This window comes from Pagrus pagrus (assembly GCF_965226575.1).
Source record: "Pagrus pagrus genome assembly, chromosome: 12".
In the NCBI taxonomy this organism is placed as follows: domain Eukaryota; kingdom Metazoa; phylum Chordata; class Actinopteri; order Spariformes; family Sparidae; genus Pagrus; species Pagrus pagrus.
In genome coordinates this window covers 2,917,140-2,940,249 of record NC_140196.1, presented here as the reverse complement: position 1 = coordinate 2,940,249, position 23,110 = coordinate 2,917,140, and the positions used below count along the sequence as shown (strand labels likewise).

Genomic DNA, 23,110 nt, shown 5'->3' with positions numbered 1-23,110 from the left:
AAATAATATAATACAATTATTTCTTTTTTATTCAAAATAGTATACATTTATTTATTTATCTATACTATCTATACATGTTATTATTGTTTTGTCCCTCATGCATATAGGCCTAACAGCAACAACAAAGCCTAAACAGTGCCAGGGGACAGAACAATACATCAATAGATAAATAAATAAATGAAGAGATGTGCTGCTATCATTATACCTTCAATAAAAATGAAATGACGAGGAAAGTAATACATTAAAAAAATGTAGGCTAGAAGTTTTGTAATTAGTTGATAATTTTGAGCAGAGGGGGTTTTGTTGCTTTATTGTTTTTGAGGGTTTGATATGGAGTTGGTATAAAGATATGACCTATATCCTTGAGTTAAATATTAAAGTTGGGCTTTTTATCTGACCATTGCATTTTATGAAAAAAAGCAGACAGCCAGCGTATCAGGTGCAAACGAAATTATGAAATTATAATTCTACACTGATTCAGATGTTGATTCTTATTTGATGTAAATTATTATTTCGAGTTCTTCCAACTTTTTGGCAACAGTTTCTTGTCTCCTTCCTGTTTGAACATCACATTAACCCTGCGCACAATTTCAGGTAATGTAGGAATATTTACATTTAGGCCGACTCAAGTCCACTTAAGTACAGTTTAATATTAAATGGAGGCTACTTAAATATCAAAAATAACTTTCTGGCATTTTTCTCAAACTTTATTAATCTTCAAATAATAAACAGGCGTTATCATTGTTGCACACATCTCAAAGTTATTTCCAGAAACAAACTTTAACGAGGGAAAACAAACAAAAACAACAGTTAAAAACATATTTAATCTAACTATGAATTACCTTTTTTCCTGTTTTTTCAAAGGTAGAGATCAACCTTCTGGCACACAACAAAACACACCATGGTCAAACTGAACTTCAGTAGCTGGTAGGACAAACTTCGTTTATAAGAAAACACCCTGAAACAGTGTTAAAACATTTAGATTCAGATTTTATTGTGGGAAAATGAAGGACTGTGAAAAGTAAATACCCTGGTTAGTGTCATAAAACAAACCACCACCAGGAAACTGTATTTTGAGCTGCTGTAACCTCCACTACATCTCTGGTTAGCAGGATGACAGCGCCCTCTTGTGTCCTGCATCAGTTTTCACAGTTCACTTGTTAACCTGCTGTGATGTTCACTGCAGGAAGACATGTAGAAACTTCACCGAGCCTTTGGCAGCTTCAAACTACATCAGTGAAGACACATTTAAACATATGTAACATCACTAAATCTTAAATGTAAATGTGATTATAGATGAATTTAAACATGCACAAAGTGATGAGAACTAAATATGTAGGATAAATGAAGCTCTGCTGCTTTCTCTCTTTAGACTCATGCAGTGGAAGAGAAACAACAACATGCAAACACATCAGTACAAATATTCAACACACATTTAGAGCACAGACAAGTTTATATCTTCATGCAGACAAATGTCAGTTGAGCTGAACAAAAGTCATCATGAGCAGTGAGAGCCTCCATGGTTAAACAGACACAGGAAGGAGCGCCACCTAAAGACACTCAAACATTTACACAACAACAGGTGAGAAGATGTCAAAGTACCGCCCACCATGTTTGATTGACAGGTGAAGACACCACACAACAATCAGCCACAAACATGAAGACAGAATAAGTTTAAGAGTTAAAACTCAGAGTTTAACTCACTGTCCCTTAAATGACTTCTGTCTACTTGAGTTTACTGAACTCAGCAGTGTCTCCAATAGCATAATTAACATAAACTCCAGCATAGAGAGGCTGAGTGAATGTGGTCTGGACTCTGTGGAGGAGAGTGATGGTTTCAGAGACGCTGTAGAAGGACAGAATACCTGCACTGTGATCCAGGTACACTCCAACTCTGGAGGACCGAGGACCTGAGACGGGAGTTTCAACTTTGTTGTGATAAAAGTTATAACTGTCATCGTCACAATATAATGACCAAGATTTGTCATTTCGTCCAAATTCACTATCTGCTCTGCTGATATTCTTGTATGCGACTGCTACTTCAACATCTCCTCCTCTCCACTCCACCTCCCAGTAACAACGTCCAGTCAGACTCTCTCTACTCAGGACCTGCTGGCAGCTAGTGAATCTGTCTGGGTGACTAGAATAAGACTGTGGTTCATTAATTCTTCTTACTTTTCTGTTCCCCTCAGATAATAACAGCCATTTGTTTGCTGTGTTTGGATCCAGTGTGATTTCACGTGAATATCTTAAGAGTCCAGCTCTGGTCTCAGGCTCTGGTTGTGGGTTTGACAGTAAAACATCCACTTCAGTCACTGTCAGTGAGATGTTTGTCCATGTCTCTCTCAGGACGTCCTGTAGTTTGTCTCTGACCTCTGACACAGCTGCTGTCACATCCTCAAAGTATCTCAGAGGACGGATATTGATGCTGGATGAGTGTGTAGACTCACTGAGTGCTGACAGTGAGGGGCAGTTGTGTAGAAACTGGTTGTGATCCTCTGTGTGTGAGAGCTTCTTCAGCTCAGCGTCTTTCCTCTTCAGCTCAGTGATCTCCTGCTCCAGCTTCTCCTGAAGATCTTTGACTCGACTCACTTCAGTTTCCTGCTGGGATCTGACCTGCTGCTTCACATCAGAGCGTCTTTTCTCCATGAGACGGATCAGCTGGGTGAAGATCTTCTCACTGTGCTCCACTGCTTTATCAGCAGAGCCGTTGATGGCCTCCACCTCCTGTTGAAGCACCTTCACATCTTCCTCTCTGTCCTGGATTCTCTGCTGGATGTTTTGTCGACTCCCCTCCAGCTCTCTCTGCCTCTCAGTCCTCTCTGCTGCAGCTGACACTGTGTCGTGGCCTTTATGTTCGTCCACAGAGCAGAGATAACAGATACACTGCTGATCAGTACGGCAGAACATCTTCATCACCTCATCATGACGAGAGCAGATGTTCTCCTGGAGCTTCTTGGACGGCTCCACCAGCTTGTGTTTTTCAAAGGCAGGTGAATCATAATGAAGCTGAAGATGTTTCTCACAATAAGAGATCATACAGACCAGACAGGACTTGACAGCCTTCAGTTTCCTCCCAGTGCAGACATCACAGGCCACATCTTCAGGTCCAGCATAGCAGAGATCAGCAGGAGCAGCTTGGAGTCCAGTCTTCTTCAGCTCCTCCACTAAAACTGCTAACATGGTGTTTTTCAGCAGCTCAGGCCTCGGTGTGAAGCTCTGCCTACACTGAGGGCAGCTGTGGGTTTTCTTCTCATCCTCTGTGTCCCAGTAGCTTTGAATACAGTTCATGCAGTAGCTGTGTCCACAGGGAGTAGCCACCGGATCCTTCAGTAGCTCCAAACAGATGGAACAGCAGAACTTTGCTCGGTCCAGTTGATTGTTTTGTTGAGCCATTTCACCTCTGAGTGTCAACAACTGTCTGAGTTTCACTTCCTGATAACTGAAACTATTCTGAGCTCTGATCTGAACAACATGAGCTTCTGCAGTGAATGAGGCTCGTCAGCTCCTTCACTTCCTGGTTACACCCTCATTCAAAGTGCAGATCTGAAGGGGAGGGAACAAGGAGATATAGTGACAGAGTGGAGCTGCTGTGTTTGAGAGCAGGAAGAAGAGGGAGGGCTGATCCAGCTGTGGTTCACTCCAGGACGAGGAGCAGCTCTGTGACTCTGGACTTTGTTCGCTGGTTTACAACGAAGCCTCAGTTAAAACCTGCTCCACATTTGAGAACATCAAAGTTTTTAGTTGTGAAATATTTCTTGGCTCCTCAGGCTTTGCTGACGGCTCCATAGTTCTCTAACTCTTCCTCAGATTGTGTTCAGTTTTATTTTCCTGCTCATAAAAACAGTGGACCTTCAACAGGGAGTTATCAAACCAGCCTGTCATAAAACATTGAAGCCGCTGGAATATAATGTTCTCACGTTTAATGATTAACATTTGACCTGGATTCATTCTGTCATTTAAACCTCATCAAGTTCAGGAGTTTCTCTGCTGCTGACGTCTCGTGGCCTTTTTGCTCAGAGTAAATGTTCACAGAACAAATTCAACTTCAACAAAGACAGAAATTATTGTTGGAATAAAAATGTATTGTATGTTCATATTCACAAAAAAGGAAACCAAATACTCTTAATAAAAAATGTAGCTGAGAAATAAATAAGTGACGTTCAGGACAAAGAGTCAAACTGATGAACTGTTCCAGCTGACGGACCGACACTGTGGAGACACAAGATAATGTGTCAGAAGTATAAATAAAGTTTATGTTCTCTGTTTTTAATGAAATCTATGGATGTGTTAAAGATCCAACGTCATGAGAAATACATGAGACAGCTGCTGGTGTTTGTTGTTTGTGGCGCTCAACCTAAGCGAAGGGCCCGGCGGCCGGCTCGGGGATGTTGGTGCCGTTTGTCACGTTTCCCCAGAAAACCAGAGCTGAAGGACCTGAAGGGGTCGCAGGCTGGGACACTAACAAAGCACTGAAGGGTCGAAGCAAACTGGTCCCTCGGTGTCTAAAAGGAGGCGGTGGGAATAAAACACACAGCCACTGATTCTGTCACAATGATGGACGACCAGAAGGATCGGACCCAAAAACCAAAGGTGAATTGGGAGTCACTGAACAGGGGGAAACTAAATGTATGGAAACTGGACAAAAGACAAACATCTCAAACACACTCAACTCAGATTGTCACTCAAACAGAAAACACAGAAAGCCGACTGATGGTGTCGACTCCCTGCAGACACACAACCAGCTGAGCAGGGAGCTGCAGCCCCCTTATATAGTCTCCCAGCTGACTGACTGCAGCCAGCCGAGGGAGAACATCACAGGTGAACCCAACAGCTTCTGATGACCTGAGACCTGATCTGGAGACATCTCTGTTCACATCAGGACCTTGGAGAATCTCTGATCTCTGTCCAGAACACCTCCCCACTAAAAGACAACTCATCCAACAGGTTTGTTGGCAAAGCACCAAAATTTCACAGTTTTTTTTTTTTTAGCAGTGAGGCAAAAAAGTAGAAATAGAGATGGGCTATGTGTTAAAATATGAGGTTACTATAGAAGAAAAAGTGAATTTCAGTCCACCTGATATTAAACAGAGGCTACTTAAATATCAAAAACAACTTTCTGGCATTTTTCTCAAACTTTATTAATCTTCAAATAACAAACAGGCGTTATCATTGTTGCACACATCTCAAAGTTATTTCAAGAGTCAAACTTTAACAAGGAGGAAAAACAAACAAAAACAACAGTTAAAAACATATTTAACTCCAAATAAGAAAACTGAATTAACTTGATTAACTTGAATTACCTTTTTTTCCTGCTTTTTCAAAGATAGAGATCAACCTTCTGGCACACAACCAAAACACACCATGGTCAAACTGAACTTCAGTAGCTGGTAGAACAAACTTCATTTACAAGAAAACACCCTGAAACAGTGTTAAAACATTTAGATTCAGATTTTATTGTGGTAAAATGAAGGACTGTGAAAAGTAAATACCCTGGTTAGTGTCATAAAACAAACCAGCACCAGGAAACTGTATTTTGAGCTGCTTTAACCTCCACTACATCTCTGGTTAGCAGGATGACGGCGCCCTCTTGTGTCCTGCATCAGTTTCCACAGTTCACTTGTTAACCTGCTGTGATGTTCACTGCAGGAAGACATGTAGAAACTTCACTGAGCCTTTGGCAGCTTCAAACTACATCAGTAAAGACACATTTAAATATGTGTAACATCACTAAATCTTAAATGCAAATGTGGTAATAGATTTCCTCACACATGTACAAAGTGATGAGAACTAAATATGTAGGATAAATGAAGCTCTGCTGCTTTCTCTCTTTAGACTCGTGCAGTGGAAGAGAAACAACAACATGCAAACACATCAGTACAAATATTCAACACACATTTAGAGCACAGACAAGTTTATATCTTCATGCAGACAAATGTCAGTTGAGCTGAACAAAAGTCATCATGAGCAGTGAGAGCCTCCATGGTTAAACAGACACAGGAAGGAGCGCCACCTACAGACACTCAAACATTTACACAACAGATGACAAGATGTCAAAGTACCGCCCATCATGTTTGATTGACAGGTGAAGACACCACACAACAATCAGCCACAAACATGAAGACAGAATAAGTTTAAGAGTTAAAACTCAGAGTTTAACTCACTGTCCCTTAAATGACTTCTGACTATTTGACTTTACTGAACTCAGCAGAGTCTCCATAAGCGTAATAAAAACGTAGTCCAGCATAGAGAGGCTGAGTGAATGTGGTCTGGACTCTGTGGAGGAGAGTGATGGTTTCAGAGACGCTGTAGAAGGACAGAATACCTGCACTGTGATCCAGGTACACTCCAACTCTGGAGGACACAGGACCTGAGACGGGAGTTTGGACTTTGTTGTGCAAGAATTTATAAAATTTCTTCTGACAATCTAACATCCAAGATTTGTCATTTCGTCCAAACACACATTCATCAGAGGTCCCTGCTCTGCTGATATTCTTGTATGCGACGGCTACATGAATTCCTCCTCCTCTCCACTCCACCTCCCAGTAACAACGTCCAGTCAGACTCTCTCTACTCAGGACCTGAAAATCTACACTAAATCTGTCTGGGTGACTAGAATAAGACTGTTGTTGACCGATTAAAGTTGCTTTTCTGTTCCCCTCAGATAATAACAGCTTTGTGTTTGCTGTGTTTGGATCCAGTGTGATTTCATGTGAATATCTTAAGAGTCCAGCTCTGGTCTCAGGCTCTGTTTGTGGGTTTGACAGTAAAACATCCACTTGAGTCACTGTCAGTGAGATGTTTGTCCATGTCTCTCTCAGGACGTCCTGTAGTTTGTCTCTGACCTCTGACACAGCTGCTGTCACATCCTCAAAGTATCTCAGAGGACGGATATTGAAGCTGGATGAGTGTGTAGACTCACTGAGTGCTGACAGTGAGGGGCAGTTGTATAGAAACTGGTTGTGATCCTCTGTGTGTGAGAGCTTCTTCAGCTCAGCGTCTTTCCTCTTCAGCTCAGTGATCTCCTGCTCCAGCTTCTCCTGAAGCTCTTTGACTCGACTCACTTCAGTTTGCTGCTGGGATCTGACCTGCTGCTTCACATCAGAGCGTCTTTTCTCCATGAGACGGATCAGCTCGGTGAAGATCTTCTCACTGTGCTCCACTGCTTTATCAGCAGAGCCATTGATGGCCTCCACCTCCTGTTGAAGCACCTTCACATCTTCCTCTCTGTCCTGGATTCTCTGCTGGATGTTTTGTCGACTCCCCTCCAGCTCTCTCTGCCTCTCAGTCCTCTCTGCTGCAGCTGACACTGTGTCGTGGCCTTTATGTTCGTCCACAGAGCAGAGATAACAGATACACTGCTGATCAGTACGGCAGAACATCTTCATCACCTCATCATGACGAGAGCAGATGTTCTCCTGGAGCGTCTCTGACGGCTCCACCAGCTTGTGTTTCTTTAATGGAGCTGCTTCATAATGAGGCTGCAGGTGTTTCTCACAGTAAGAGGCCGGACAGGATAAACATGACTTAACTGCTCTCAGTTTCCTCCCAGTGCAGACATCACAGGCCACATCTTCAGGTCCAGCATAGCAGAGATCAGCAGGAGCAGCTTGGAGTCCAGTCTTCTTCAGCTCCTCCACTAAAACTGCTAACATGGTGTTTTTCACCAGGACAGGCCTCGGTGTGAAGCTCTGCCTACACTGAGGGCAGCTGTGGGTTTTCTTCTCATCCTCTTTGTCCCAGTGGATTTTAATACAGTTCATGCAGTAGCTGTGTCCACAGGGAATAGCCACCGGATCCTTCAGTAGATCCAAACAGATGGAACAAGAGAAAGTTTCTCGGTCCAGCTGAAGTCCTCTCTGAGCCATTTCACCTCCGAGTGTCGACGACTGTCTGAGATTCACTTCCTGATAACTGAAACTAGTCTGAGCTCTGATCTGAACAACACGAGCTTCTGCAGCGAATGAGGCTCGTCAGCTCCTTCACTTCCTGGTTACACCCTCATTCAAAGTGCAGATCTGAAGGGGAGGGAACAAGGAGATATAGTGACAGAGTGGAGCTGCTGTGTTTGAGAGCAGGAAGAAGAGGGAGGGCTGATCCAGCTGTGGTTCACTCCAGGACGAGGAGCAGCTCTGTGACTCTGGACTTTGTTCGCTCGTTTACAACGAAGCCTCAGTTAAAACCTGCTCCACATTTGAGAACAAGCTTTTAGTTGTGAAATATTTCTTGGCTCCTCAGGCTTTGCTGACGGCTCCATAGTTCTCTAACTCTTCCTCAGATTGTGTTCAGTTTTATTCTCCTGCTCATAAAAACAGTGGACCTTCAACAGGGAGTTATCAAACCAGCCTGTCATGAAACATTGAAGCTGCTGGAATATAATGTTCTCACGTTTAATGATTAACATTTGACCTGGATTCATTCTGTCATTTAAACCTCATCAAGTTCAGGAGTTTCTCTGCTGCTGACGTCTCGTGGCCTTTTTGCTCAGAGTAAATGTTCACAGAACAAATTCAACTTCAACAAAGACAGAAATTATTGTTGGAATAAAAATGTATTGTATGTTCATATTCACAAAAAAGGAAACCAAATACTCTTAATAAAAAATGTAGCTGAGAAATAAATAAGTGACGTTCAGGACAAAGAGTCAAACTGATGAACTGTTCCAGCTGACGGACCGACACTGTGGAGACACAAGATAATGTGTCAGAAGTATAAATAAAGTTTATGTTCTTTGTTTTTAAATGAAATCTATGGACGTGTTAAAGATCCAACATCATGAGAAATACATGAGACAGCTGCTGGTGTTTGTTGTTTGTGATGGTCAACCTAAGCGAAGCGCCCGGCGGCCGGCTCGGGGATGTTGGTGCCGTTTGTCACGTTTCCCCAGAAAACCAGAGCTGAAGGACCTGAAGGGGTCGCAGGCTGGGACACTAACAAAGCACTGAAGGGTCGAAGCAAACTGGTCCCTCGGTGTCTAAAAGGAGGCGGTGGGAATAAAACACACAGCCACTGATTCTGTCACAATGATGGACGACCAGAAGGATCGGACCCAAAAACCAAAGGTGAAGTGGGAGTCACTGAACAGGGGGAAACTAAATGTATGGAAACTGGACAAAAGACAAACATCTCAAACACACTCAACTCAGATTGTCACTCAAACAGAAAACACAGAAAGCCGACTGATGGTGTCGACTCCCTGCAGACACACAACCAGCTGAGCAGGGAGCTGCAGCCCCCTTATATAGTCTCCCAGCTGACTGACTGCAGCCAGCCGAGGGAGAACATCACAGGTGAACCCAACAGCTTCTGATGACCTGAGACCTGATCTGGAGACATCTCTGTTCACATCAGGACCTTGGAGAATCTCTGATCTCTGTCCAGAACACCTCCCCACTAAAAGACAACTCATCCAACAGGTTTGTTGGCAAAGCACCAAAATTTCACAGTTTTTTTTTTTTTAGCAGTGAGGCAAAAAAGTAGAAACAGAGATGGGCTATGTGTTAAAATATGAGGTTACTATAGAAGAAAAAGTGAATTTCAGTCCACCTGATATTAAACGGAGGCTACTTAAATATCAAAAACAGCTTTCTGGCATTTTTCTCAAACTTTATTAATCTTCAAATAACAAACAGGCGTTATCATTGTTGCACACATCTCAAAGTTATTTCAAGAGTCAAACTTTAACAAGGAGGAAAAACAAACAAAAACAACAGTTAGAAAGATATTTAACTCCAAATAAGAAAACTGAATTAACTTGATTAACTTAAATTACCTTTTTTTCCTGTTTTTTCAAAGATAGAGATCAACCATCTGGCACACAACAAAACACACCATGGTCAAACTGAACTTCAGTAGCTGGTAGGACAAACTTCATTTACAAGAAAACACCCTGAAACAGTGTTAAAACATTTAGATTCAGATTTTATTGTGGTAAAATGAAGGACTGTGAAAAGTAAATACCCTGGTTAGTGTCATAAAACAAACCAGCACCAGGAAACTGTATTTTGAGCTGCTGTAACCTCCACTACATCTCTGGTTAGCAGGATGACAGCGCCCTCTTGTGTCCTGCATCAGTTTTCACAGTTCACTTGTTAACCTGCTGTGATGTTCACTGCAGGAAGACATGTAGAAACTTCACTGAGCCTTTGGCAGCTTCAAACAACATCAGTAAAGACACATTTAAACATATGTAACATCACTAAATCTTAAATGCAAATGTGGTAATAGATTTCCTCACACATGTACAAAGTGATGAGAACTAAATATGTAGGATAAATGAAGCTCTGCTGCTTTCTCTCTTTAGACTCGTGCAGTGGAAGAGAAACAACAACATGCAAACACATCAGTACAAATATTCAACACACATTTAGAGCACAGACAAGTTTATATCTTCATGCAGACAAATGTCAGTTGAGCTGAACAAAAGTCATCATGAGCAGTGAGAGCCTCCATAGTTAAACAGACACAGGAAGGAGCGCCACCTAAAGACACTCAAACATTTACACAACAACAGGTGAGAAGATGTCAAAGTACCGCCCATCACGTTTGATTGACAGGTGAAGACACCACACAACAATCAGCCACAAACATGAAGACAGAATAAGTTTAAGAGTTAAAACTCAGAGTTTAACTCACTGTCCCTTAAATGACTTCTGTCTACTTGACTTTACTGAACTCAGCAGTGTCTCCAACAGCATAATTAACATAAAATCCAGCATAGAGAGGCTGAGTGAATGTGGTCTGGACTCTGTGGAGGAGAGTGATGGTTTCAGAGACGCTGTAGAAGGACAGAATACCTGCACTGTGATCCAGGTACACTCCAACTCTGGAGGACTCAGGACCTGAGACGGGAGTTTTGACTTTGTTGTGATAAAAGATATATTTGTCATTGTAACATCTTAATGACCAAGATTTGTCATTTCGTCCGAACAAAGATCCACTCTCTGCTCTGCTGATATTCTTGTATGCGACTGCTACTTCAACATCTCTCCCTCTCCACTCCACCTCCCAGTAACAACGTCCAGTCAGACTCTCTCTACTCAGGACCTGCTGGCAGTCAGTGAATCTGTCTGGGTGACTGAAATAAGACTGTCGTTGAGTCATTCTTGTTACTTTTCTGTTCCCCTCAGATAATAACAGCTGTGTGTGTGCTGTGTTTGGATCCAGTGTGATTTCACGTGAATATCTCAAGAGTCCAGCTCTGGTCTCAGGCTCTGATTGTGGGTTTGACAGTAAAACATCCACTTGAGTCACTGTCAGTGAGATGTTTGTCCATGTCTCTCTCAGGACGTCCTGTAGTTTGTCTCTGACCTCTGACACAGCTGCTGTCACATCCTCAAAGTATCTCAGAGGACGGATATTGATGCTGGATGAGTGTGTAGACTCACTGAGTGCTGACAGTGAGGGGCAGTTGTGTAGAAACTGGTTGTGATCCTCTGTGTGTGAGAGCTTCTTCAGCTCAGCGTCTTTCCTCTTCAGCTCAGTGATCTCCTGCTCCAGCTTCTCCTGAAGCTCTTTGACTCGACTCACTTCAGTTTCCTGCTGGGATCTGACCTGCTGCGTCACATCAGAGCGTCTTTTCTCCATGAGACGGATCAGCTCGGTGAAGATCTTCTCACTGTGCTCCACTGCTTCATCAGCAGAGCCATTGATGGCCTCCACCTCCTGTTGAAGCACCTTCACATCTTCCTCTCTGTCCTGGATTCTCTGCTGGATGTTTTGTCGACTCACCTCCAGCTCTCTCTGCCTCTCAGTCCTCTCTGCTGCAGCTGACACTGTGTCGTGGCCTTTATGTTCGTCCACAGAGCAGAGATAACAGATACACTGCTGATCAGTACGGCAGAACATCTTCATCACCTCATCATGAAGAGAGCAGATCTTCTCCTGGAGCTTCTCTGACGGCTCCACCAGCTTGTGTTTCTTTAAAGGAGCTGCTTCATAATGAGGCTGAAGATGTTTCTCACAGTAAGAGGCCGGGCAGGATAAACAGGACTTAACTGCTCTCAGTTTCCTCCCAGTGCAGACATCACAGGCCACATCTTCAGCTCCAGCATAGCAGAGATCAGCAGGAGCAGCTTGGAGTCCAGTCTTCTTCAGCTCCTCCACTAAAACTGCTAACATGGTGTTTTTCAGCAGCTCAGGCCTCGGTGTGAAGCTCTTCCTACACTGAGGGCAGCTGTAGGTTTTCTTCTCATCCTCCGTGTCCCAGTGATCTTTAATACAGTTCATGCAGTAGCTGTGTCCACAGGGAGTAGCTACCGGGTCCTTCAGTAGCTCCAAACAGATGGAACAAGAGAAAGTTTCTCGGTCCAGCTGAAGTCCTCTCTGCGCCATTTCACCTCTGAGTGTCAACAACTGTCTGAGTTTCACTTCCTGATAACTGAAACTATTCTGAGCTCTGATCTGAACCACATGAGCTTCTGCAGTCGTCAGCACTTCCTGGTTACACCCATTTTCAAAGTGCAGATCTGAAGGGGAGGGAACAAGGAGATATAGTGACAGAGTGGAGCTGCTGTGTTTGAGAGCAGGAAGAAGAGGGAGGGCTGATCCAGCTGTGGTTCACTCCAGGACGAGGAGCAGCTCTGTGACTCTGGACTTTGTTCGCTGGTTTACAACGAAGCCTCAGTTAAAACCTGCTCCACATTTGAGAACATCAAAGTTTTTAGTTGTGAAATGTTTCTTGGCTCCTCAGGCTTTGCTGACGGCTCCATAGTTCTCTAACTCTTCCTCAGATTGTGTTCAGTTTTATTCTCCTGCTCATAAAAACAGTGGACCTTCAACAGGGAGTTATCAAACCAGCCTGTCATGAAACATTGAAGCTGCTGGAATATAATGTTCTCACGTTTAATGATCAACATTTGACCTGGATTCATTCTGTCATTTAAACCTCATCAAGTTCAGGAGTTTCTCTGCTGCTGACGTCTCGTGGCCTTTTTGCTCAGAGTAAATGTTTACAGAACAAACTCAACTTCAACAAAGACAGAAATTATTGTTGGAATAAAAATGTATTGTATGTTCATATTCACACAAAAGGAAACCAAATACTCTTAATAAAAAATGTAGCTGAGAAATAAATAAGTGACGTTCAGGACAAAGAGTCAAACTGATGAACTGTTCCAGCTGACGGACCGACACTGTGGAGACACAAGATAAAGTGTCAGAAGTATAAATAAAGTTTATGTTCTCTGTTTTTAAATGAAATCTATGGACGTGTTAAAGATCCAACGTCATGAGAAATACATGAGACAGCTGCTGGTGTTTGTTGTTTGAGGCGGTCAACCTAAGCGAAGGGCCCGGCGGCCGGCTCGGGGATGTTGGTGCCGTTTGTCACGTTTCCCCAGAAAACCAGAGCTGAAGGACCTGAAGGGGTCGCAGGCTGGGACACTAACAAAGCACTGAAGGGTCGAAGCAAACTGGTCCCTCGGTGTCTAAAAGGAGGCGGTGGGAATAAAACACACAGCCACTGATTCTGTCACAATGATGGACGACCAGAAGGATCGGACCCAAAAACCAAAGGTGAAGTGGGAGTCACTGAACAGGGGGAAACTAAATGTATGGAAACTGGACAAAAGACAAACATCTCAAACACACTCAACTCAGATTGTCACTCAAACAGAAAACACAGAAAGCCGACTGATGGTGTCGACTCCCTGAAGACACACAACCAGCTGAGCAGGGAGCTGCAGCCCCCTTATATAGTCTCCCAGCTGACTGACTGCAGCCAGCCGAGGGAGAACATCACAGGTGAACCCAACAGCTTCTGATGACCTGAGACCTGATCTGGAGACATCTCTGTTCACATCAGGACCTTTAGGAACCTCTGATCTCTGTCCAGAACACCTCCCCACTAAAAGACAACTCATCCAACAGGTTCGTTGGCAAAGCACCAAAATTTCACAGTTTTTTTTTTTTTTTAGCAGTGAGGCAAAAAAGTAGAAACAGAGATGGGCTATGTGTTAAAATATGAGGTTACTATAGAAGAAAAAGTGAATTTCAGTTCACCTGATATTAAACAGAGGCTACTTAAATATCAAAAACAGCTTTCAGGCATTTTTCTCAAACTTTATTAATCTTCATATAACAAACAGGCGCTATCATTGTTGCACACATCTCAAAGTTATTTCAAGAGTCAAACTTTAACAAGGAGGAAAAACAAACAAAACCAACAGTTAAAAACATATTTAACTCCAAATAAGAAAACTGAATTAACTTGATTAACTTAAACCTTTACTTTTTCTTTTCTGCTTTTTCAAAGGTAGAGATCAACCTTCTGGCACACAACAAAACACACCATGGTCAAACTGAACTTCAGTAGGACAAACTTCATTTACAAGAAAACACCCTGAAACACTGTTAAAACATTTAGATTCAGATTTTATTGTGGTAAAATGAAGGACTGTAAATGGTAAATACCCTGGTTAGTGTCATAAAACAAACCAGCACCAGGAAACTGTATTTTGAGCTGCTGTAACCTCCACTACATCTCTGGTTAGCAGGATGACGGCGCCCTCTTGTGTCCTGCATCAGTTTTCACAGTTCACTTGTTAACCTGCTGTGATGTTCACTGCAGGAAGACATGTAGAAACTTCACTGAGCCTTTGGCAGCTTCAAACAACATCAGTAAAGACACATTTAAATATGTGTAACATCACTAAATCTTAAACGCAAATGTGGTAATAGATTTCCTCACACATGTACAAAGTGATGAGAACTAAATATGTAGGATAAATGAAGCTCTGCTGCTTTCTCTCTTTAGACTCGTGCAGTGGAAGAGAAACAACAACATGCAAACACATCAGTACAAATATTCAACACACATTTAGAGCACAGACAAGTTTATATCTTCATGCAGACAAATGTCAGTTGAGCTGAACAAAAGTCATCATGAGCAGTGAGAGCCTCCATGGTTAAACAGACACAGGAAGGAGCGCCACCTAAAGACACTCAAACATTTACACAACAACAGGTGAGAAGATGTCAAAGTACCGCCCATCATGTTTGATTGACAGGTGAAGACACCACACAACAATCAGCCACAAACATGAAGACAGAATAAGTTTAAGAGTTAAAACTCAGAGTTTAACTCACTGTCCCTTAAATGACTTCTGACTATTTGACTTTACTGAACTCAGCAGTGGTGTCAGAATAAACCCAAAGTCCAGCATAGAGAGGCTGAGTGAATGTGGTCTGGACTCTGTGGAGGAGAGTGATGGTTTCAGAGACGCTGTAGAAGGACAGAATACCTGCACTGTGATCCAGGTACACTCCAACTCTGGAGGACCGAGGACCTGAGACGGGAGTTTTGACTTTGTTGTACCAAAAGTTATAACTGTTATTGTAACATCTGAATGACCAAGATTTGTCATTTCGTCCAAACACACATTCAACAGAGTCCCCTGATCTCCTGATATTCTTGTATGCGACTGCTACTTCACCTCCAGTTCCTCTCCACTCCACCTCCCAGTAACAACGTCCAGTCAGACTCTCTCTACTCAGGACCTGCTCATAGTAAGTGAATCTGTCTGGGTGACTAGAATAAGACTGTGGTTGACTGATGTATGTTACTTTTCTGTTCCCCTCAGATAATAACAGAAGTGTGTGTGCTGTGTTTGGATCCAGTGTGATTTCACGTGAATATCTTAAGAGTCCAGCTCTGGTCTTTGGCTCTGGTTGTGGGTTTGACAGTAAAACATCCACTTCAGTCACTGTCAGTGAGATGATTGTCCATGTCTCTCTCAGGACGTCCTGTAGTTTGTCTCTGACCTCTGACACAGCTGCTGTCACATCCTCAAAGTATCTCAGAGGACGGATATTGATGCTGGATGAGTGTGTAGACTCACTGAGTGCTGACAGTGAGGGGTAGTTGTGTAGAAACTGGTTGTGATCCTCTGTGTGTGAGAGCTTCTTCAGCTCAGCGTCTTTCCTCTTCAGCTCAGTGATCTCCTGCTCCAGCTTCTCCTGAAGCTCTTTGACTCCACTCACTTCAGTTTCCTGCTGGGATCTGACCTGCTGCTTCACATCAGAGCGTCTTTTCTCCATGAGACGGATCAGCTCGGTGAAGATATTCTCACTGTGCTCCACTGCTTTATCAGCAGAGCCATTGATGGCCTCCACCTCCTGTTGAAGCACCTTCACATCTTCCTCTCTGTCCTGGATTCTCTGCTGGATGTTTTGTCGACTCACCTCCAGCTCTCTCTGCCTCTCAGTCCTCTCTGCTGCAGCTGACACTGTGTCGTGGCCTTTATGTTCGTCCACAGAGCAGAGATAACAGATACACTGCTGATCGGTACGGCAGAACATCTTCATCACCTCATCATGACGAGAGCAGATGTTCTCCTGGAGCTTCTCTGATGGCTCCACCAGCTTGTGTTTCTTTAAAGGAGCTGCTTCATAATGACGCTGGAGGTGTTTCTCACAATAAGAGGCCAAACAGACTAAACATGACTTAACTGCTCTCAGTTTCCTCCCAGTGCAGACGTCACAGGCCACATCTTCAGGTCCAGCATAGCAGAGATCAGCAGGAGCAGCTTGGAGTCCAGTCTTCTTCAGCTCCTCCACTAAATCTGCTAACATGGTGTTTTTCACCAGGACAGGCCTCGGTGTGAAGCTCTGCCTACACTGAGGGCAGCTGTGGGTTTTCTTCTCATCCTCTGTGTCCCAGTAGCTTTGAATACAGTTCATGCAGTAGCTGTGTCCACAGGGAATAGCTACCGGATCCTTCAGTAGATCCAAACAGATGGAACAGCAGAACTTTGCTCGGTCCAGTTGAATGTTTTGTTGAGCCATTTCACCTCCGAGTGTCAACGACTGTCTGAGTTTCACTTCCTGATAACTGAAACTAGTCTGAGCTCTGATCTGAACAACATGAGCTTCTGCAGCGAATGAGGCTCGTCAGCTCCTTCACTTCCTGGTTACACCCTCATTCAAAGTGCAGATCTGAAGGGGAGGGAACAAGGAGATATAGTGACAGAGTGGAGCTGCTGTGTTTGAGAGCAGGAAGAAGAGGGAGGGCTGATGCAGCTGTGGTTCACTCCAGGACGAGGAGCAGCTCTGTGACTCTGGACTTTGTTCGCTGGTTTACAACGAAGCCTCAGTTAAAACCTGCTCCACATTTGAGAACATCAAAGTTTTTAGTTGTGAAATGTTTCTTGGCTCCTCAGGCTTTGCTGACGGCTCCATAGTTCTCTAACTCTTCCTCAGATTGTGCTCAGTTTTATTTTCCTGCTCATAAAAACAGTGGACCTTCAACAGGGAGTTATCAAACCAGCCTGTCATGAAACATTGAAGCTGCTGGAATATAATGTTCTCACGTTTAATGATTAACATTTGACCTGGATTCATTCTGTCATTTAAACCTCATCAAGTTCAGGAGTTTCTCTGCTGCTGACGTCTCGTGGCCTTTTTGCTCAGAGTAAATGTTTACAGAACAAATTCAACTTCAACAAAAGACAGAAATTATTGTTGGAATAAAAATGTATTGTATGTTCATATTCACACAAAAGGAAACCAAATACTCTTAATAAAAAATGTAGCTGAGAAATAAATAAGTGACGTTCAGGACAAAGAGTCAAACTGATGAACTGTTCCAGCTGACGGACCGACACTGTGGAGACACAAGAAAATGTGTCAGAAGTATAAATAAAGTTTATGTTCTCTGTTTTTAATGAAATCTATGGATGTGTTAAAGATCCAACGTCATGAGAAATACATGAGACAGCTGCTGGTGTTTGTTGTTTGTGATGGTCAACCTAAGCGAAGGGCCCGGCGGCCGGCTCGGGGATGTTGGTGCCGTTTGTCACGTTTCACTAGAAAACCAGAGCTGAAGGACCTGAAGGGGTCGCAGGCTGGGACACTAACAAAGCACTGAAGGGTCGAAGCAAACTGGTCCCTCGGTGTCTAAAAGGAGGCGGTGGGAATAAAACACACAGCCACTGATTCTGTCACAATGATGGACGAACAGAAGGATTGGACCCAAAAACCAAAGGTGAAGTGGGAGTCACTGAACAGGGGGAAACTAAATGTATGGAAACTGGACAAAAGACAAACATCTCAAACACACTCAACTCAGATTGTCACTCAAACAGAAAACACAGAAAGCCGACTGATGGTGTCGACTCCCTGCAGACACACAACCAGCTGAGCAGGGAGCTGCAGCCCCCTTATATAGTCTCCCAGCTGACTGACTGCAGCCAGCCGAGGGAGAACATCACAGGTGAACCCAACAGCTTCTGATGACCTGAGACCTGATCTGGAGACATCTCTGTTCACATCAGGACCTTGGAGAATCTCTGATCTCTGTCCAGAACACCTCCCCACTAAAAGACAACTCATCCAACAGGTTTGTTGGCAAAGCACCAACATTTCACAGTTTGTTTGTTTTTTAGCAGTGAGGCAAAAAAGTAGAAATAGAGATGGGCTATGTGTTAAAATATGAGGTTACTATAGAAGAAAAAGTGAATTTCAGTTCACCTGATATTAAACGGAGGCTACTTAAATATCAAAAACAGCTTTCTGGCATTTTTCTCAAACTTTATTAATCTTCAAATAACAAACAGGCGTTATCATTGTTGCACACATCTCAAAGTTATTTCAAGAGTCAAACTTTAACAAGGAGGAAAAACAAACAAAAACAACAGTTAAAAACATATTTAACTCCAAATAAGAAAACTGAATTAACTTGATTAACTTAAATTACCTTTTTTTCCTGTTTTTTCAAAGATAGAGATCAACCATCTGGCACACAACAAAACACACCATGGTCAAACTGAACTTCAGTAGCTGGTAGGACAAACTTCATTTACAAGAAAACACCCTGAAACAGTGTTAAAACATTTAGATTCAGATTTTATTGTGGTAAAATGAAGGACTGTGAAAAGTAAATACCCTGGTTAGTGTCATAAAACAAACCAGCACCAGGAAACTGTATTTTGAGCTGCTGTAACCTCCACTACATCTCTGGTTAGCAGGATGACAGCGCCCTCTTGTGTCCTGCATCAGTTTTCACAGTTCACTTGTTAACCTGCTGTGATGTTCACTGCAGGAAGACATGTAGAAACTTCACTGAGCCTTTGGCAGCTTCAAACAACATCAGTAAAGACACATTTAAACATATGTAACATCACTAAATCTTAAATGCAAATGTGGTAATAGATTTCCTCACACATGTACAAAGTGATGAGAACTAAATATGTAGGATAAATGAAGCTCTGCTGCTTTCTCTCTTTAGACTCGTGCAGTGGAAGAGAAACAACAACATGCAAACACATCAGTACAAATATTCAACACACATTTAGAGCACAGACAAGTTTATATCTTCATGCAGACAAATGTCAGTTGAGCTGAACAAAAGTCATCATGAGCAGTGAGAGCCTCCATAGTTAAACAGACACAGGAAGGAGCGCCACCTAAAGACACTCAAACATTTACACAACAACAGGTGAGAAGATGTCAAAGTACCGCCCATCATGTTTGATTGACAGGTGAAGACACCACACAACAATCAGCCACAAACATGAAGACAGAATAAGTTTAAGAGTTAAAACTCAGAGTTTAACTCACTGTCCCTTAAATGACTTCTGTCTACTTGACTTTACTGAACTCAGCTGTGTCTCCAACAGCATAATTAACATAAAATCCAGCATAGAGAGGCTGAGTGAATGTGGTCTGGACTCTGTGGAGGAGAGTGATGGTTTCAGAGACGCTGTAGAAGGACAGAATACCTGCACTGTGATCCAGGTACACTCCAACTCTGGAGGACTCAGGACCTGAGACGGGAGTTTTGACTTTGTTGTGATAAAAGATATATTTGTCATTGTAACATCTTAATGACCAAGATTTGTCATTTCGTCCGAACAAAGATCCACTCTCTGCTCTGCTGATATTCTTGTATGCGACTGCTACTTCAACATCTCTCCCTCTCCACTTCACCTCCCAGTAACAACGTCCAGTCAGACTCTCTCTACTCAGGACCTGCTGGCAGTCAGTGAATCTGTCTGGCTGACTAGAATAAGACTGTCGTTGAGTCATTCTTGTTACTTTTCTGTTCCCCTCAGATAATAACAGCTGTGTGTGTGCTGTGTTTGGATCCAGTGTGATTTCACGTGAATATCTTAAGAGTCCAGCTCTGGTCTCAGGCTCTGATTGTGGGTTTGACAGTAAAACATCCACTTGAGTCACTGTCAGTGAGATGTTTGTCCATGTGTCTCTCAGGACGTCCTGTAGTTTGTCTCTGACCTCTGACACAGCTGCTGTCACAGCCTCAAAGTATCTCAGAGGACGGATATTGATGCTGGATGAGTGTGTAGACTCACTGAGTGCTGACAGTGAGGGGCAGTTGTGTAGAAACTGGTTGTGATCCTCTGTGTGTGAGAGCTTCTTCAGCTCAGCGTCTTTCCTCTTCAGCTCAGTGATCTCCTGCTCCAGCTTCTCCTGAAGCTCTTTGACTCGACTCACTTCAGTTTCCTGCTGGGATCTGACCTGCTGCGTCACATCAGAGCGTCTTTTCTCCATGAGACGGATCAGCTCGGTGAAGATCTTCTCACTGTGCTCCACTGCTTCATCAGCAGAGCCATTGATGGCCTCCACCTCCTGTTGAAGCACCTTCACATCTTCCTCTCTGTCCTGGATTCTCTGCTGGATGTTTTGTCGACTCACCTCCAGCTCTCTCTGCCTCTCAGTCCTCTCTGCTGCAGCTGACACTGTGTCGTGGCCTTTATGTTCGTCCACAGAGCAGAGATAACAGATACACTGCTGATCAGTACGGCAGAACATCTTCATCACCTCATCATGAAGAGAGCAGATCTTCTCCTGGAGCTTCTCTGACGGCTCCACCAGCTTGTGTTTCTTTAAAGGAGCTGCTTCATAATGAGGCTGAAGATGTTTCTCACAGTAAGAGGCCGGGCAGGATAAACAGGACTTAACTGCTCTCAGTTTCCTCCCAGTGCAGACATCACAGGCCACATCTTCAGCTCCAGCATAGCAGAGATCAGCAGGAGCAGCTTGGAGTCCAGTCTTCTTCAGCTCCTCCACTAAAACTGCTAACATGGTGTTTTTCAGCAGCTCAGGCCTCGGTGTGAAGCTCTGCCTACACTGAGGGCAGCTGTAGGTTTTCTTCTCATCCTCCGTGTCCCAGTGATCTTTAATACAGTTCATGCAGTAGCTGTGTCCACAGGGAGTAGCTACCGGGTCCTTCAGTAGCTCCAAACAGATGGAACAAGAGAAAGTTTCTCGGTCCAGCTGAAGTCCTCTCTGCGCCATTTCACCTCTGAGTGTCAACAACTGTCTGAGTTTCACTTCCTGATAACTGAAACTAGTCTGAGCTCTGATCTGAACAACATGAGCTTCTGCAGTCGTCAGCACTTCCTGGTTACACCCATTTTCAAAGTGCAGATCTGAAGGGGAGGGAACAAGGAGATATAGTGACAGAGTGGAGCTGCTGTGTTTGAGAGCAGGAAGAAGAGGGAGGGCTGATCCAGCTGTGGTTCACTCCAGGACGAGGAGCAGCTCTGTGACTCTGCACTTTGTTCGCTCGTTTACAACGAAGCCTCAGTTAAAACCTGCTCCACATTTGAGAACAAGTTTTTAGTTGTGAAATGTTTCTTGGCTCCTCAGGCTTTGCTGACGGCTCCATAGTTCTCTAACTCTTCCTCAGATTGAGTTCAGTTTTATTTTCCTGCTCATAAAAACAGTGGACCTTCAACAGGGAGTTATCAAACCAGCCTGTCATAAAACATTGAAGCCGCTGGAATATAATGTTCTCACGTTTAATGATTAACATTTGACCTGGATTCATTCTGTCATTTAAACCTCATCAAGTTCAGGAGTTTCTCTGATGCTGACGTCTCGTGGCCTTTTTGCTCAGAGTAAATGTTCACAGAACAAATTCAACTTCAACAAAGACAGAAATTATTGTTGGAATAAAAATGTATTGTATGTTCATATTCACAAAAAAGGAAACCAAATACTCTTAATAAAAAATGTAGCTGAGAAATAAATAAGTGACGTCCGGACAAAGAGTCAAACTGATGAACTGTTCCAGCTGACGGACCGACACTGTGGAGACACAAGATAATGTGTCAGAAGTATAAATAAAGTTTATGTTCTCTGTTTTTAAATGAAATCTGTGGACATGTTAAAGATCCAACGTCATGAGAAATACATGAGACAGCTGCTGGTGTTTGTTGTTTGTGGCGCTCAACCTAAGCGAAGGGCCCGGCGGCCGGCTCGGGGATGTTGGTGCCGTTTGTCACGTTTCCCCAGAAAACCAGAGCTGAAGGACCTGAAGGGGTCGCAGGCTGGGACACTAACAAAGCACTGAAGGGTCGAAGCAAACTGGTCCCTCGGTGTCTAAAAGGAGGCGGTGGGAATAAAACACACAGCCACTGATTCTGTCACAATGATGGACGACCAGAAGGATCGGACCCAAAAACCAAAGGTGAAGTGGGAGTCACTGAACAGGGGGAAACAAAATGTATGGAAATTGGACATTTTCAGTCAAACAGAAAACACAGAAAGCCGACTGATGGTGTCGACTCCCTGAAGACACACAACCAGCTGAGCAGGGAACTGCAGTGTTGTGTTGAAACAGCTCTCAGAAGGCCTGGCAAAGATCGACCAAAGCCAACTCCCAGGCAAGTACAAAGTCTGGTGCTACCAGTTCACACTCTACAGGAGAGTGATGTGGCCGCTGAAAATGAGTGAGATCCCCTCATCCACCACAAGTAAGATGGATGGAAAGGCCAACTCATTCATCAGAAAGTGGTTGGGGCTGCCACGATGCCTCTCTGAATCGGGCCTGTTCAGAAGGAACACCCTCCAACTTCCGCTTCAATCCATCAGTTTGGGTTACAAGCAGGAAAAGACCAGGCTCGTTCTAGAGTTAAGAGAGTCCACCGACCAGGCTGTAAGGAATGCAAACATCAAGATTCCGACAGGCCGGAAGTGGGATGCCCAAACTGAGGTCGACAGAGCCATCAGTCGCCTGCAACACCAAGAGACTGTCGGCAGAGTCCAGGCAGGAAGGGCAGGCCTAGGGTGGGGAGAAGCACCACGGTTCTGGTCCAAGGCCAACCGCAAAGAGAGGAAGGAGATGGTGGTGGCGGAGGTGACGAGG

At 43.7% G+C, this 23,110-nt stretch overlaps 3 protein-coding genes across 3 annotated transcripts; all 3 read right to left on the bottom strand.

Annotated features, from left to right (window-relative positions):
- Positions 1-756: 756 nt before the first annotated feature.
- On the bottom strand, positions 757-3,495 carry LOC311266456 (tripartite motif-containing protein 16-like). Its single transcript, XM_084368831.1, has one exon. It carries the CDS (start codon positions 3,394-3,396, stop codon positions 1,726-1,728), a length of 1,671 nt encoding a protein of 556 aa, XP_084224957.1. The 5' UTR covers positions 3,397-3,495; the 3' UTR covers positions 757-1,725.
- Positions 3,496-6,185: 2,690 nt separating this feature from the next.
- On the bottom strand, positions 6,186-12,335 carry LOC311266026 (uncharacterized protein; the record flags this gene model as incomplete). The annotated part of the gene is made up of 2 exons (XM_084368212.1): positions 10,661-12,335; positions 6,186-7,932 (listed from the first exon to the last, which is right to left on the bottom strand). Exons 1-2 carry the CDS (start codon positions 12,331-12,333, stop codon positions 6,186-6,188), a joined length of 3,420 nt encoding a protein of 1,139 aa, XP_084224338.1. The 5' UTR covers positions 12,334-12,335.
- A 1,986-nt stretch (positions 12,336-14,321) lies between these two features.
- Positions 14,322-21,396, bottom strand: LOC311266025 (uncharacterized protein). Its single transcript, XM_084368211.1, has 2 exons — positions 19,593-21,396; positions 14,322-16,871 (listed from the first exon to the last, which is right to left on the bottom strand). The coding sequence occupies exons 1-2, from the start codon at positions 21,253-21,255 to the stop codon at positions 15,109-15,111; spliced, it is 3,426 nt and encodes a 1,141-aa protein (XP_084224337.1). The 5' UTR covers positions 21,256-21,396; the 3' UTR covers positions 14,322-15,108.
- Between the last annotated feature and the right edge of the window lie 1,714 nt (positions 21,397-23,110).

What these genes read in the sequence shown, in the direction of transcription:
- LOC311266456 (XM_084368831.1), bottom strand. Translation starts at nt 3,396, where the DNA reads ATGGCTCAACAAAACAATCAACTGGACCGAGCAAAGTTCTGCTGTTCC.
- LOC311266025 (XM_084368211.1), bottom strand. Translation starts at nt 21,255, where the DNA reads ATGGCGCAGAGAGGACTTCAGCTGGACCGAGAAACTTTCTCTTGTTCC. An exon ending in TGGAGACACAGCTGAGTTCA is followed by an intron (nt 16,872 to 19,592) that starts GTAAAGTCAAGT and finishes CATTCGCTGCAG; the next exon opens with AAGCTCATGTTGTTCAGATC.